General features: G+C 35.7%; 1 protein-coding gene across 1 annotated transcript in view; it reads right to left on the bottom strand.

The window, feature by feature from the left end:
* LOC136877773 (dual specificity calcium/calmodulin-dependent 3',5'-cyclic nucleotide phosphodiesterase 1A) overlaps positions 1-17210 on the bottom strand; it is a 373065-nt gene that overhangs the window by 22710 nt on the left and 333145 nt on the right. The window contains exons 11-12 of the mRNA XM_068228741.1: positions 11125-11286; positions 4929-5131 (exon numbers count right to left, since the gene is read on the bottom strand). Coding sequence (XP_068084842.1) covers positions 4929-5131; positions 11125-11286 — 365 coding nt within the window. The remainder of the gene's footprint in view (positions 1-4928; positions 5132-11124; positions 11287-17210) is intronic.

The following is a 17210-nucleotide window of genomic DNA, read 5'->3' as shown; positions in this document are numbered from 1 at the left end:
CTTACTTGGATTGAGATTTTTTCATTTAAGTTATGTGTTATTACTTCTCCAAGATATTTAAACTGAGTTACTATTTTGATTTTATTACCATTTATGGTGACTTCTTTTAGCTGTGTTGGTTTTTGGGGCATAATTTCTGTTTTTTCAAATGATATTTTGAGGCCAATTTTATTTGCAATGTTTTGAAGTTCTGATATCTGGGTTTTTGCTTCTTTTATGTCCACTGCTAGTAATGCTAAATCGTCAGCAAAACCCAGGCAATTTGTTTTGATTTTTCGGCCAATCTTTATTTTGGGGGGACATTTTCTAAACCATTCCCTCATTACCATTTCTAGAGCACAGTTAAATAATAGTGGTGAGAGCCCATCTCCCTGCCATAGTCCAGTTTTAATTTCAAATGTCTCTGATGTTTCACCGAGTGCTTCCATTTTGGCATTTCTTTTACTGTTTGACCCATTCTGAACTCATAAATTATTGTTTGAGAGTCATTATTCTTACTGTACCTCTGATATAGATTAATACAAACTGGGATGGTGTCTTCCAACTAGTATATTTGCTGAAAGTTTTTAAGAAATCCTTCAGTGAGGTGGTTTTTCTAATGCAAATGATGAATAGTGGAATTGATTCCACAGTGTATGTGGACAGTGAGGAGGTAATGCGCATCTTCTTTCCCGTGTGTTTCAGCCGGATACATAATTCAAATTTAATTAATAAAAGATTTAAAAAACTACATTGCCAGCTTTTTCTCTCAATTCTTTGAAGGCAGCAACATCATCATCAGCAGAGACAAAGGCTAAAGCTGGTATTATACTTCATCTTTCAGCTGATGACCCTTGATATTCTTCTTATAACACCTCAACTTAATTCCTCTGTTTAAACAATGCCCTAGGTATTAAAAAAAAAAAAAGAAAGCCAGGCTGAGTGGCTCAGACAGTTGAGGTGCTGGCCTTCTGACCCAACTTGAGAGTTGAGAGGTTAGGTCCTGGCTCAATCTGGTGGTATTTGAAGATGCTCAAATAGGTCAGTCTCATGTCGGTAGATTTACTGACACATCAAGAAATCCTGCAAGACTAAATTCTGGCACCACGGCATCTCTGAAAGCCATTAAAGTAGTTAGTGGGACGAAAAAGCCATCATCATCATCATCATTATTATTATTATTATTATTATTATTATTATTATTATTATTATTATTATTATTATTATTATTATTATTATTATTATTATTATTATTATTATTGTTGTTGTTGTTGTTGTTGTTGTTGTTGTTGTTGTTGTTGTTGTTGTTGTTGTTGTTGTTGTTGTTGTTGTTGTTGTTGTAATTGTATTATTGCAAATTTGGAACAACTCTTCAAGTGATGTGGGATTGGCTGGCTGATCACGTGTCTTTTCCCTTATAATAAATTTTTTAAAATTTTCTTTTTCAGATAAAAAAAGAAACTATGGAAGGTGTACTATGTAATCCATGTAGGTAACATGGCATGTACATGATTTTGAAATTGCACATCACCCAGGTTGGTTCAGTAACATCAAGTGCCAAATTATGTACATGTAAAATACTGGACCTGACCTTGAATGCTCCATCAAGAAACCAGCCACAACTACTCATTAAAATATATAGGTTTTCTATTGTTCCAAACATAATAATCCTGTTTTCTCAACTTTCTTCATTGGTTTAAGAATCAAACAATCATTTTCTCTTCACTCTGAAGAGTTTTTTGGTGTATCTGCCAGGAATTTGAAACAAATGTTCAAGTGATGTGGAACTGGCTGGTTGATCACATGTCTTTTCCTTCCTAATAAATTTTTATCATTTACTCTTTCAGATAAAAAAAAAAAAAACTATAGAGGGTGTACTATGCAATTCATATGTAAGTTATTATCTGAGATGGTTGAAGTTCTAGATGTTCCTTGAACAACACATTTCAAAAATGTCTCTGCTTCTTCTCAATTTTGAGGATGGGAGTGAGTTGACTGATCTTCTCTCTTTTGAACAACTGGATTTTGACCATTCCCAATGGTAATTACTTGTGCTAAACATCCTCTTGCTTTCAGCATTTTGCATTCACAATATATTTTACCCTTTGTGCCAAATATGCTTCTATAATAAATATACACATTTATGAGTAGTTTCATCCTTTCTCAACCAGATTTTTGGTTTTGCCTGCATCTTTACATTAAATTTAGGTCAATAACCAATGAAAAAATACTTTGCAATACCAAATATGTTAGAAAAACCAGATTCAGAAAAATATAATTTTTTGAAAAACAGGCATTAGGAACATGTACTTTGGAAAGATAGTGAGAATCACCACCGAGTCTAAAGTCGCTAGTAATGTTATCATTATGATTTCTTATGTAAATGTACATTAAACGTAAATGAAGATTTCTATGCTGAACCTCAAGGAGTTAAGTTAACATTAAATTTTGTAGTAAGATATATTATACACCCTTTCCTATCTCTCACGTTTATAATGTTAATGTCAGTAATTCAGGTGACCCTGAAGATGACAAGCGATGGACTTCTTTGTGACCAATAAATATTTCTTCTGGCTTCATTAATTTTGATATTAATTAATTTTGTTGTTTTCAGGGAACGTAAACAGGTAAGATATAACTAAAATAATGACTGAAGTGAATGAGTTTTATTTCAATCCTCTAAAGATAATCAGCCTTGAGAAATATGAAAGTAAGGCAAAATGGGGAACAGAGCACACACAAGGTTCTTTTCAAAGCCTTTGCACGAAACAAATAAATACATAGATAACCCATGGGTTGTGACCCAAACTTGAGTCACCATTACTTTCAGGATAGGTTACAGTAGCTTTTCACAACAACAAAAAAAAAAAAAAAAAATAGAGAGAATATTACAGCATTCCAAGGAAATTCGAAACTGGGAAAAAAGAAAATAAGATGCCATCTTTCATGACTTCAAACCTGCTTCTGGAAGATGAAAACTTATGTGTTATAAGAGGTTGAAAATATACCGTAAAACGGGGTAACTTTGGCCACTTTTTCGTATATTTAAAAAAATAAAATGTGAAATATTCCCTCTAATTTTCTGAAAAGTATAATATAAATTCTGCCATGTTTGTTCTTCATTTTAAAATATGAACATAATTCTAATTCTAACTCCGGCCATAAAAATAACTCGATGTTACTTTGGCCACCGTGAATGTTTTTAAAAAACCTGCAAAACGTGCAGTATCAACAATCACAAACAAATTAAAACGATTTATGGTGAAACAGATGTATAGTGATCAAATTCACTTTTTCCCCAAAGAAGAAACTATTTTATTTAGTCTAAGTGTACAAGACTTGTATGATATTACAAATTACATGTTGCATTGCATAAATATTTGTAATGGTACAAAAGATAATAAATAAAAGGTACGGAAATCATAAAGTCCAATTGTATGGAGAGAAAAGGCGGTTGGAAAAGAAGCAACCTTGTAGACTGTCCTCATAATACACTGTCTTCTAAATTAGAAAATATATGGACCGTCATCAAGTTTTTTAATGTGTTCCATCCATGTCAACTGATATCCGTCTGTTTATCATTGAAAATGGAAACTGTCTTTCCCCTCCCTGTTGGGATAAACTTCCCTGTTTATTGTTATTATGCCTTTATTAATCTCTTCTAAAGCATCCTTGAAGTAAACAGGATTGTAATTATAATATCTGCGGCCGTGTAATGTTTTCCTGTATGTTCTTGGCATGGCCAAAGTTACCCCGGAAGAGGACAACTTTTATCTCAAAACTATTCCCTAAGAAACCTATTTGAATAAAATGCATCAAATTGTGTTGATCAGTTACCAGACGAACTTACATTTTGACCCCATAAACCACAGGAATGGAGAATCAAATGCTGGAGCTAGAGTACAGTTTGTTTTCTGCTGTTACCAGAGAAGACAATAGTCGGGGCTGCAAAAAAAATTGATTGACTCAACAATGAGCTCGCCAATGTTATTTGGACTACCGACTGTTGATAGAGCATTCTATTCTATGTGCATTTCAGTTGTTGCAAGTAGTTCATCTTTTCCAGTATAGGAGGCAGGAGAAAATAAGTGTTACTATTCGTCAGTGGCCGAAGTTACCGTGTGTGGCTGAAGTTACCCCACTTTACGGTAATAACTGGGCATCTGCAGAAACATTGAAGACTTGCCTGAACTCTTTTGAGGCATAGCTGGTTTCCATGGAGAACTTATTGAGGTATGAAGTGATGAATCTTTGTGCCACGGTTTCCAAAAAGATGTGCATTCCTTCAAATTTAGAATGGGGGCATGGCAGAAGAAAGTAAGAACACAGCAGGAAACAATACAGTATTATGAGTAGCATGGTATGTGAAAATACATGTATATATTGTCGTTGAGCCTGCAAAAACCTCTATGTGAAATATTTCAGCTTAGAGTTGAGCCAGTAAGGTTCAACGAATTTTTGCTTTTGATGATGTGTGTACTGTGGGTCAGTATTTCTGCCACAACATTATCACACAGCAGATTTTCCAGGTGCAGTGACGATATGTATTTTGTATTGCTTATGATTTTGCCTCTGGGAAAAATACCCCATTTGCAAAATAAATGTTCTGATAATTGGAGGAGGAATCCCGTCGAATACGACTCAAATAAACTTTTATCATCATCATTAAAGCTGTAATTTTTGTTTAATTTTAATTGTATCTATATATGTGGCTTTTTGACAGGAAGTAAAATATATACAAGATTAGTCTTGTATGTCATCTAAAGTAGGGTTTATGAAATAATAAGTCATATAACTGTGATTTGAACACCATATAAAACTGGAGTACGTTTGGCTTTGATCATGTTATCAATAGTCACATAAAACTACATCACATTTAAAAATGGTGAAAAGGGAAATATTTTTACTCTCAATAATAATGAATTATTCATCTCATATTATGAACTCACCTATTTGTGACTCAGCAACAAGAGTAGTTTTCCGGTCACACAGTGGACTAAAAGGTAACCCCAGCTCGTGTTCCTTGTCTCCTTGTCTGAAAAATTCTTCTAGAAGAAGCATGGTCCACCGATGGTGTAGGTCCCAGCGTTTTGCTGGGTGTGAGATATCACAGCAATGCAGCACAAGTGAAAGCGCCTTGGACTTGTCTACACTGTGAACAATATTGCCTTATAGTACAATCAAATTATTATTAAAATAACTGTTGTTAATTAAAACCTGAAGTGTAAATGTTTTTATTTTGTTACGTCGTGGTCTTTTCAACCGGGTTCAGAGATATATGTTTATAGTTCCTAATGTAGCAGGCCGGTAGCTTCTATCCCCTCAGTACCTTACGTTAGACTCGTCCACTATCAGTGTGTGTAAACAATTCACCCCTAATGCTCCTCAGTTTCAGCCTGAGTGCATTGTTCGACGGACCCACTCTAAAACTCCTGGCGCGCCCCATGGCGTATGCATGTTTATGAGTTAAGTTATATTTGATGTTTTTATTTAATATAGCAAGAATGTGTCAGTTTTGTTTTATTTTCATATAAAATAGTGCCTTAGTATATACTGAAGTTCAACACATCAGGGTTAGAAACAGGGAATGAGAAATCGAAAGACTTTTAGAAAAGGAACATTCGCCAAATGTTAGGATTGCCTGAGGAAGAGCAGCCCTTTGTAGCTCCACACGAACTAGAAGGTCCTGGAAGATGTGCCTACTGCAATTGAAGAAAAGAACAAAAAAAAACCAAGACTAGATGCCATGTATGCCAGCACCATATCTGCAAAGAACACTTAGCAATGACATGTGTTCGGTGCAGTATGGAGAGTCAAGAATCAAGTGATGACGCAGAATGGATGTCAGTTATTTAACATTGTATTTTTGTATTGTTAAAATACCTTTGAACATTTTTTACAAGTTGGTTCAAAATTATTTACTTTTTTGTAACATTAAAAATAGTTTTTGCTTAATTTGTGCTAGTTTTTCATGACCCAGTCTAAAACACCATGCAGCCTCCTCACAGGGTTATTTTTACACGCCCTCTTCAGGGTTAATAATAGAAAATCATATTTTTACAATGATCTTTGTTATCTATGAAGAATCTTGGAAAGGAAAGAGTGCCATTTCTAGTGAAATGGACTACAGTGTAAGACTGTGAGATTGTTGTACCATGCAACACTTTCCATTTAGTAGTAACTTTTTAATTCCATGAATGCTGATAATAAGTTTCTAGGTTTCCTTTATAGCTTCCTGTTTATATTTTTCTGTTTTAGTTTTACTGAGGGTAAAAAGTTAATTTGTAGCAGTGGTAGCTCATGGCTCTGAAGTTAAGTGAAGAGCTACCTAGGAAACAAATTATATAACGCACACTTATCTTAACAAGTGAATTCACCTATTCCAAATGTTGCTTTTATTGTTAAAAAACAAGCATGGCCAACAAAAGTATTTTTGCAGAATTCTTGAGGAGTACTACAACAGGAATTCTTTATACCATGATCATTTACAACTAAAATTGTAATATTTACCTGAATGTTTCACTTGTTTTGAACCACATATTTGTAGAGATTCAGTAGGGCACCCACATTTTCAATTCAAATTCAAATTCAAATTCAATTCAAATTCAATTCAAATTCAAATTCAAATTCAAATTCAATTCAAATTCAATTCAATTCAATTCAATTCCATTCCATTCAATTCAATCCAATCATCTGCATTTAAGGCCATCACTAAGGTGGCAGATTCCCTACCAATTATTTACCTAGTTTTTTCTTAAATGCTTTCAAAGAACTTGGAAATTTATCAAATATTTCCCATGATACGTAAATTATTCCAATAAAAATTGTGTTTCTAATAAAAAATAAACTATATCATGAACAGGGTTCATATGTAATCCCTTAACTGAGTATTTACTTTTTCACCTGTTGAGTGATTTATTTTGGTAATTTTTCTCTCCTCAAGCATCATTTTTTTCACTAGGGCAAAAATAACACGAAATGGAGAAACACCACCTTGCATTCTATGCTAGAGGGGAGAACAAAAGAGGACTTCATTAAGAAAAGTTCCACATTTCAAGTTCCTAAGTATTTAAAAAAATGTTTATACATTTCTAAATATTTCTGTATGATTTGGCAGAATCTGATTATATTCTTTTAAGAACAAAACATGTCATTCTATTTTAATTAAGTTGTTTCTTTTTAGAGTTAATACTGTTACCGTATATTTTCTTTTTCAGGTAGTTTATATATTTATTAATCAAAATTAGTTTTGGCAGACTGAAGAAACTAACACTTATTAAAAAAAAAATGCTCAAAAATAATTCTTCTTCTTCATTCTATATTGGCCTTTGCATAACGCTACATCCAGATGCTCAAAAATATGTAGGCCTATAGGTTCAGAGTTATTCTCAAAGTGTACACGCAGACCAGTTTCGACTTTTACGCTATTCCAAACTTTGCCCACTCTGTCTGAAAATCTATAACATCCGTGTCACCCTTCTGAATCATTGCCACCACTTGGATCACTAAAATGACTTTCACTATCAGCATTACTGTCTTCTGAATCGAACAGCATTTTTCTTTTTTTGGGAGGGGGTAACTGTTCTTTTTCAGGTGGTTCATGAATTTATTTCTTCAAAGTTAATTTTGGCAGACTGAGGAATGTAACAGTTATAAATTAACTGAGTCAAAACTGGAAAGAGATGGCTTCAGATATAAAAAGATTTTTAAAAATTAAAAATTTAACAGCATATGCACAATATAATTTTTGGCTAAATCTTTCAAATTGTTTTTGCCACCAGAACCACTGTAAGCCACCATGCTGATGGCAGTGCCTACTAGATGCAAAAGCAGCATGCTTGTAGGCAGGACAAGCAAAGACCCTGAAAGATATTTTCCCACCCCCTACTTGAATTCCTTGATCAGCAAGACACAAAACCAACACTCAGTAGATGGCAGAAAGGTTCAGAAAAAGGTTTTACGCTTATAAGGGGCTTGTGAAATGTACAGTACTAATTTAAAATGGCCTGATGCTTGAAAATGCTTCATGCAACTAACGGACAGCATGCCATGATGCCTGTAAGTGGTTAACATGGCTAAGCAATTAAAACAGCACAGCTCTAAAGAGGGAAGCATGCTCCAGTCCACATTGGAGGACAAAACATATGTCTCTCTGCAGCACAAATTGTAGTGCGTAGTATCACAGTTGTCATAGCAACCATTAAGCTAAGCTTCCCCCACCACCCCCAGCTGAGGGTGAGCAGCATGAGAGGAAGACTACTTTACTTTACTTCTCTGGCCAAAATCACACTGCGCTCGCTGCCAGAAGAGCCAGGCACCATAAAAAAATACAGTAATATGTTTCTATTAAAATCAACATAGGTGATAAAGAAAATATAATTTAAAAATAAGTGGTGAAGTGCCACTTCATTTACTACCTCTCAATAGCCACCCCTGATTTGTCGCAAGATAAAGTGCTCCATAGTATACCTAGTGAGTTAGCCGTGCGGTTAGGGTCAAGTAGCTGTGAGTTTGTATTCCAAAATGGTGGGTTTCAATCCCACTGTTGGCAGCCCTAAAGATTGTTTTCCATGGTTTCCTATTTTCCCTTCCTTACATCACTGAATACCTTCGATGTGTAAGTGCAATGTTAAACCGTTAGCATTATCATTGTTTCATAGTACAATATGATCATGTACCATGGAATATCGATACTCTCTGTAAAACAGGAATATAGATGGGAATTAACAGTTTTTTACTTTCCTATTTTTTATTTTTAGAATTTGCTTTACATCGGACCAATACAGAGAGGTCTTATGGCAATGAAGAGATAGGAAAGGCCTAGGAGTAGGAAGGAAGTGGCCATGGCCTTTATTAAGGTACAGTCCCAGCATTTGCCTGGTGTGAAAATGGGGAACCACCGAAAAACCATCATCAGGGCTGCTGACAATGGGGTTCAAATCCACCATCTCTCGGATGTGAAATTAACTGTAAGTAAATATTTAAAATTAATTTTAAATGGATAAATCATCATTAACAATTGTTACAAATCTCTTCCAGAAAATGTAAAAACATAGAATATTTTGCTAAAATCCTTCATTTTTCCATAAAAATTACAAGGAGAATCATTTTTCAGTTTTACTTGCACTTAAATGCAGTTGAAAAATCACAAATGTAGCTTTTCCATCTTTTTGACCAAGCTAAAGTATTTCTTGTTTATTCCATACGTCAGGATGATTTTTGTTGCTGCCACCCATTTTAGTCTAACCATAGTTAATTTTTACAACAGTTTTTATGTACTTCAACAAACAATTTTCTTTCATTTATTTTTTCTGCTGTCTAATCTTGGGTTACAGCAGAAAGTTCAAGCTTGAATGTCAACTGCTGTTCCCCATAAATAATTTTTGTCTCCATGCAAAGAAATCTTCCTGTCTCTGTCATTATTTTCAAGCACTTCAACTTTTTCTTCATCTAGCCCTTCCTGCTGAATCATTCTAAGCAACTCATTCCACTGCTTTGATATCACCACTACCAGAGTTCTCAGATAACCCTCACTGATACAGGCTGCCTCAGATTTCGTATGAACCGGTTCATCGATGCCACCATCCTCACTATCATAGTTTGCCTTGCTGAAATACATAAGTCTTTCTGTGAAATTCTCTTCTTCTGACAGACAGATGCAGCGAACCACAACAAGGTAACAGTGTCAACTCTCTGGCTAAACGACACTCTTGTGTAAGATGTTCCTTATAATAAAACATGCACCGCTTCACTTCTAATGCAACAAGGTCTGCATGTTGATACTTGGAAACTTTGCTACCTCTACCAGCATTTTCGCTTGCTTCTTTGGATTCATCTCCTTGAAATTAGTGTGTGCTAATGCCAAAAGCTCTTGACTTTCTAACTTGCTTAGATCCATATTGTGGCTGCTGGTCATTGATGCTGCTTCTTCAGCTGTGGCTTCCATGGATGTCACTTTAGTTGCTGTTCTATACCTTTCTCATGTTAAGAGCGATTCCTTTGGTACCACAGATTCCAATAGTGGAAATAACATTGAGGCATATTTTAAGTGACTCCTAGCATCCCAAGTGCCCTCAGCTGGGTTTCAAAATGGTCATATAATGTACATAGGCATGCCTTCTCACTCTCTGTGGAAGTTCTTTTTTAGTACGGTACTCAACGAAACAGTTCCCTAATGTAAACTTCTATTACAAGATCGTCCCTTCCAAATCTTGCTTTATGCTGCTGTACTGCTCTAGAATAATCACTTCCTATGGGTGGGTATACCTCTGTATAAGATCATGAGTGGGTGACCCCAGTACCCTTGAGGCTGTGCTAAATAGTAGTACCTGATATCGTTATTAAGATTGGGGTCCTGGTCAATTTTCTAGAATCTGCCCCAAAAAATGTACCCATTCCTTGATACTGCCTTCAGATTTAGGGAGTTCTATATAAGGAAGTCCCACACGATGTTTGCCTAGCATATTTGATTCACTGTATACAGACTTTATATCAGCAATCTCTTTTTATTTATCCTCAAAAGTTTTGTTCTCATTCCTGTCTACTATTCATGGTAATTCTCAAATTTTTGACAGCACTTTCATCATCAAATTGCATTAATTCACAAACCTGATGATCTGCTTCTAGAAGTCTAGCCATTTTATCTTCCATGATGCCATCTTTATCATTAGAATTCATCGTAGTTAGGGCCCCGTCCTCATAGACACACAGGTCGCCTATACAGCGTCAACTTGAAAGACCTGCACCAGGCCTCTTTTTAGGCCACATATTATTATTATTATTATTATTATTATTATTATTATTGAATTAATACATTATTTCTACAAATTTTCCAATATCTCTTCCATGAAACTGAACTTAATCACAACAATCACAAACCCTATCAATTATGCAAATTGCCTTTCTAACCATATAATGTTGATAACATTCACAACATCAAGTGTTCCTGTTCCAGGAATCAACTGCTGAAGACAGCCATATAAAGAAGGCTGAAAGTGCTCCAATAAAATAACAAAAGATGTAGGCTACATAGTTAAATCATAGAAAATTACAATGTCCTCAGTTTTAAGATGGGAACTACAATCCTAAAAAGTATTTCAGATGTAATATAGTCTGAGTGCCTAGAAACTGAAAGAAGATACTCACGTAGGTTCTTCTAATGTTAAAAGATTTTTCATGTTCTTCAACTGTTGAAAGTGGAAGCTCATGTCTGTTGCCAGCACCATGTCAATAACAAGCGTCCGGAACTCTCGGAATTCTTCCCTTGAAAGATTGTGCAGAATGTTGCAGTCTTCCTCCCTCATTATTCTGTAAAAGAAAAAATACAATCTTATTAACTTGCTACGGATATGAAGCTGCTCGAGTTTATGTATGAGTTTTATCTGTGAAGAACCTCGATCATTATTAGTCTTTACTTGCTTGAGTCTGGTATGCATTCACATTCTTCCTAATATGCCTGCTTATCATAGGTTTTATGATGCAATTCAAATTAATTATGTTTTGTCAGTCCTTTAGCAGAGGCAGTCAGTCCAAGTGGGGTAGGGAGATGCTTACAATGCTAAAGACTTATAAATAGATCTTCTTTTACCAATATATACTACTGAAAAAATTGACCACTATACTATATTAGACTGAATATAAGACTTTTTTTTTACATTACAATGTGCTCATAAGAATCACAGTCTTTTTATATGCACAACCTAACACTTAAAAAGAGTCATTTTTGCGAAGGTCTACAAGGGTCTCTCTTATAAATCCAGACCACCCAACGGTGTTTTAATTCTCCGAGACCCAAACAACAGTACGGGAGGTGCGAGTATAGTTCTTGACCTTGCAAGGAGTGTGCAAGTGTTTGACCTAGCATCAGTAGCCAATCTGAATCTCAGCTGTTAACATGGCGAGACACCGTATTTTTGCATGTAAAAGTTATTTTTAGTACGAGTCGGCTTCCTGGTGAAGTGCCACCTTCACGAGCACAGATTCACGTAATTGTAAATAAATTTGAAACTACCGGCTCAGTGCTCAATAAAAAAAATGCGTGCCCACGAACAGTTTCAATCAATCAATCAATCAATCAATCAATCAATCAATCAATCAATCAATCAATCAATCAATCAATCAATCAATCAATCAATCAATCAATCAATCAATCAATCAATCAATCAATCAATCAATCAATCAATCAATCAATCAATCAATCAATCAATCAATCAATCAATCAATCAATCAATCTCTACTGATCTGCATTTAGGGCAGTCGCCCAGATAACAGATTCTCTATCTGTTGTTTCCCTAGACTTTTCTTAAATGATTGCAAAGAAATTGGAAAATTAATGAACATTTCCCTTGGTAAGTTATTCGAATCCCTAACTCCCCTTCCTATAAATGAATATTTGCCCCAATTTGTTCTCTTGAATTCCAACTTTATCTTCATATTGTGAAGACACCACTCAAACTTATTTGTCTACTGATGTCCTCCCACACCATCTCTCCACTGACAGCTCAGAACTTACCACTTAATCGAGCAGCTTGTCTCCTTTCTCCCAAGTCTTCCCAGCCCAAACTTTGAACATTTTTGTAACGCTACTCTTTTGTTGGAAATCACTCAGAACAAATCGAGCTGCTTTTCTTTGGATTTTTTCCAGTTCTTGAATCAAATAGTTCTGGTGAGGGTCCCATACACTTGAACCATACTCTAGTTGGGGTCTTACTAGAGACTTATATGCCCTCTTCTTTACATCCTTACTACAACCCCTAAATACCCTTATAACCATGTGCAGAGATCTGTACCCTTTATTAACAATCATATTTATGTGATTACTCCAATGAAGGTCTTTTCTTATATTAACACCTAGGTACTTACAATGATTCCCAAAAGGAACTTTCACCCCATGAATGCAGTAATTTCCTATTTGTGAAACTCACAACCTGACTTTTAACCCCGTTTATCATCATACCATTGCCCACCGTCCATCTCACAACATTATCGAGGTCACCCTGCAGCCGCTCACAATCTTGTAACTTATTTATTACAGAATAACATCATCTTATCTCTGATTTCACTTCTTTACACATATCATTGATATATATAAAAAAACATAAAGGTCCAATAATACTGCCTTGAGGAATTCCCCTCTTAATTGTTACAGGGTCAGATAAAGCTTCACCTACTCTAATTCTCTGAGTTCTATTTTCTAGAAATATAGCCACCCATTCAGTCACTCTTTTTTCTAGTCCAATACCACTCATTTTTGCCAGTAGTCTTCCATGATCTACCCTATCAAATGCTTTATATAGGTCAATTGCAATACAGTCCATTTGGCCTCCTGAATCCAGAATATCTGCTATATCTTGCTGAAATCCTACAAGCTGAGCTTCAGTGGAATAACCTTTCCTAAACCCTAACTGCCTTCTGTCAAACCAGTTATTAATTTTGCAAACATGTCTAATACAAACAGAAAGAATGCTTTCCCAAAGCTTACATGCAATGCATGTCAAACTGACTGGCCTGTAATTTTCAGCATTATGTCTATCACCCTTTCCTTTATACACAGGGGCTACTATAGCAACTCTCCATGCATTTGGTATAGCTCCTTTAACCAATCAATAATCAAATAAGTATTTCAGATATGGTACTATATTCCAACCCATTGCCTTTAGTATATCCCCAGAAATCTTATAAATTCCAGCTGCTTTTCTAGTTTTCAACTTTTGTATCTTACTGTAAATATCATTGTTATCATAGGTAAATTTCAATAGTTCTTTAGTATTAGTCACCTCCTCTATCTGGACATTATCCTTGTAACCAACAATCTTTACATACTGCTGACTGAATACTTCTGCCTTTTGAAGATCCTCGCATACACACTCTCCTTGTTCATTAATGATTCCTGGAATGTCCTTCTTTGAACCTGTTTCTGCCTTAAAGTTCCTATACATACCCTTCCATTTTTCACTAAAATTTGTATGACCACCAATTATGCTTGCCATCATGTTATCTTTAGCGGACTTCTTTGCTAGATTCAATTTCATTCCAACCTGCACCTCCTTCTTAGTCTCTTTACTTCTCTCTTATAATATAGTGGATCTTTACCATTCCTTACCACCTTTAAAAGTACAAACCTATATTCACATTCCTCAACGATTGCTTTAAACCCATCCCAGAGTCTGTTTACATTTTCATTTACCATTTTCCAGTGATCATAGTTACTTTTTTTGAAGTCCCTCATGCCTGTTTTATCAGGCATATGGTACTGTCTAATAGTCCTAATTTTAATACCTTCCTAACACGGGATAAGCTAGATGATATTGGTGTGAATTTTGAATGGTCACTGAATACAAAATTAGCACAGCAAGTAGGGGTTTCAGTTTCTTCTGCACACAGAGCTACAAAGCTGTTACACATCAAACCGTACAGGTTTACACGGCGCATCTTTTAAAACCTGCTGATGCAGCCACAAGAGTGAGATACTGCGAGTGGTATCTTGCATCATTGAATGATCGTTTATTCGACCCACAGCTTGTGTTCTTTTCGGATGAGGCCTGGTTTCATCTTAATGATCGCGTGAACAGTCGTAACTCTTGCTGTTGGTGTTCTCACCAACACCGTCCACTAAGCTAAAGTACCAGCCCTTGGGACAGTGGGCAGAATAACCTCACACACCTATGAAGGTTGCTCCCAGGTGAGAAGGTCGGTAGTGCATTCGCCCCCAGAGGGGAGGTTAAGCGAATACAAGAAAAGCAAGAGAAAACACCAACGAACAACATGAAAACATTACCAAAAAGCAAAGGAAGAAATAACACACTTACCGGAAGCAAAGAAAAGGAAGCGGCTAAAGGCCGTAGTTACAACTATCAAAGGTGACAGTGACAGTGCTCCATTCAAAGTGGTGAATGAAAACAACACTTTAGTGATAGAAAATAGCTTTAATTAGAACTGGGTAAGGTGTAACAACTTAAATGAAATTAATTTAAGAAAACCTAGGTTAATTCAAAAAGGAAAACTGAAATCAGAAAATAAATTCAATGCAAAATTTGGAAAAGATTAAATGTAAATAACCAAATGAACAGTAGTTAAATTGATCAGGAAAAATATTTGATATTGATTAGCTGATAATTAACAGCAGATTAAAAATTATTAAATAACAACAATGTTGCATTCATTAATTCATTAATGATATTGGAAAAATATGATATTCATTTAACAAATAATAAATAATTGAAAACAACTTGGATAAGAAGAAAAAAACAAAACGTTGACCTCCGTACCATTTGAGTAGAAACACTTAAGAGGTAAAATAAAATGTGATCGATCACGTGAAGAATAAGCCAAATAAACTACTAGTTTTCATTAACAAGATTATAGTTTGGTTAAATATCAAACAGGATGTTACTCTTTGTCGCTCGAGTAATCTCTTCAATTTACACCAAGGGGCTGTTTCCAAGATAAGTTAAAGTTTAACATAGAAATGTACACATCCGCCCCGGCCAAAGAAAAAGGCAAATCATACATTAAAAAGGTTGGCAAAAATTAATTAATGAACATGAAAAAATAGGCAAAGATACACACAACCAAAAATATATTATCCGAGAGCCACACCGGAGCCGTGAATCAGACTACATAAAACCAAATCCCAACAACAATACCAACAACCACCCGTTGCCACGGAAACAGGAAAACAAAACGCAAAGCCTCCTTCCAGAGCAAGGAGAAAAAAAGGAAAAAACAGGGCAAGAAAAGTTAACAGGAAACCCGAGCAGAAAGAATGCATACGAAACAGAGCGGAATGTTACACAGAATTATGACCAGGAAACCCCAAGGGAAAAAGCTAAGCCTGATATCCTGGAAGCACCACCTTGGTTCACATCAAAAAGTTGCAATACTGCCTACGAATGAAAGTTGTTAGTTTTTAAAATTAAATTTTCTAATCCAGTCCACCGTGCCTATTCCACGCTTAGGAGAACAATTAGTTGGACGAACCCATCTTCCGAAATGCATTAACACGCATGACGCCAAGTCCGAATTCCGAGAAAGAAGTTTTAATAATTATCATTATTATTATTATTATTATTATTATTATTATTATTATTATTATTATTATTATTATTATTATTATTATTATTATTTTTCTTCCAAATGAAAACACATATATTTTCTTCTTCATGGCGAATGAAGGAAATCTAACACAGGTACATACCTTTCAGACACTGCCTTTTTGAAAATCCAAACCTGGTCATTGTTGTTGAAGTAGGTTACCACGAGGACCGAGAACTTAATCTTGTTACAAAGAATCCAGAAGAAGCATTCGTCCAAAATTATATCCCAAAGGTACCGTAGATGGTCAACAGCAAGTCCAGCTGGGATACATCCCCATTAAATGTGAAATCACGGTGGTTTCAGAATAATCCACCACGCCATAGCGTAGTACAAGCACACACTTCCACCAATGATGGCTTCTCGCAGGGAACTGACTCACGCCTTGGCTGGCGAGGCCAGGGCTAGTCTCGCCTGGCGGCTGCTGGTGCATGCACAGTTAGGCCGAGACTTTCACCAACACAGAACAGGAACGAACTCCACATTCGGTAACCTTAAAAAAAGTATACTGGCGTAAAGCCGATTGACGCTATTTTCAATGGCGCTAGCACCAGTCCAAAAGGTTATAGGGGAGGCTCAACTTGTTAATACTGTCACAGTGTGCAAAAAATCCTAATGAAGGATGACACTTCCAGCATCTTTTATAACATAAGATTTCGTAGAAGACTGTATACTTGCTTAAAGCAGGGCGGCCGCGCACAACAGTAAGTTGAGCTGAGGCAGCTGCCGTAGCGCAGAGTACAAACACAGTGCTATAGGTCTGGGTATATAAGAGAGTATTTGAAAGATTCATCAATTGCATTGTGCACTGGAAGTCGTCATATTCATCGCAGCAGAGCTCAGGCTCCTGAATAAACTGAAATTTCTCAATACTTTAGTGATTTTTACAAATTTGTGGCTTGTGATCCATTGTTGCTTGGCTTGGAATCGTTGTGTTAATGCATTTGGTTTTGGTCACTATTCTACTCAAAACAGATTCTGTGGAAAGGAGAGTCTTCATCTCTTTAATAAAATAAAATTGTGCTCTAGAAATGGTAATGAGGAAATGGTTTAGAAAATGTCCCCCCAAAATAAGGATTGGCCGAAAAATCAAAACAAATTGCCTGGGTTTCGCTGACGATTTAACATTACTAGCAGTG

This window comes from Anabrus simplex, chromosome 7 (assembly GCF_040414725.1).
Source record: "Anabrus simplex isolate iqAnaSimp1 chromosome 7, ASM4041472v1, whole genome shotgun sequence".
Classification (NCBI taxonomy): Eukaryota; Metazoa; Arthropoda; class Insecta; order Orthoptera; family Tettigoniidae; genus Anabrus; species Anabrus simplex.
Note: the sequence above shows the minus strand (reverse complement) of the source record. Positions and strands in the feature narration are given on the sequence as shown.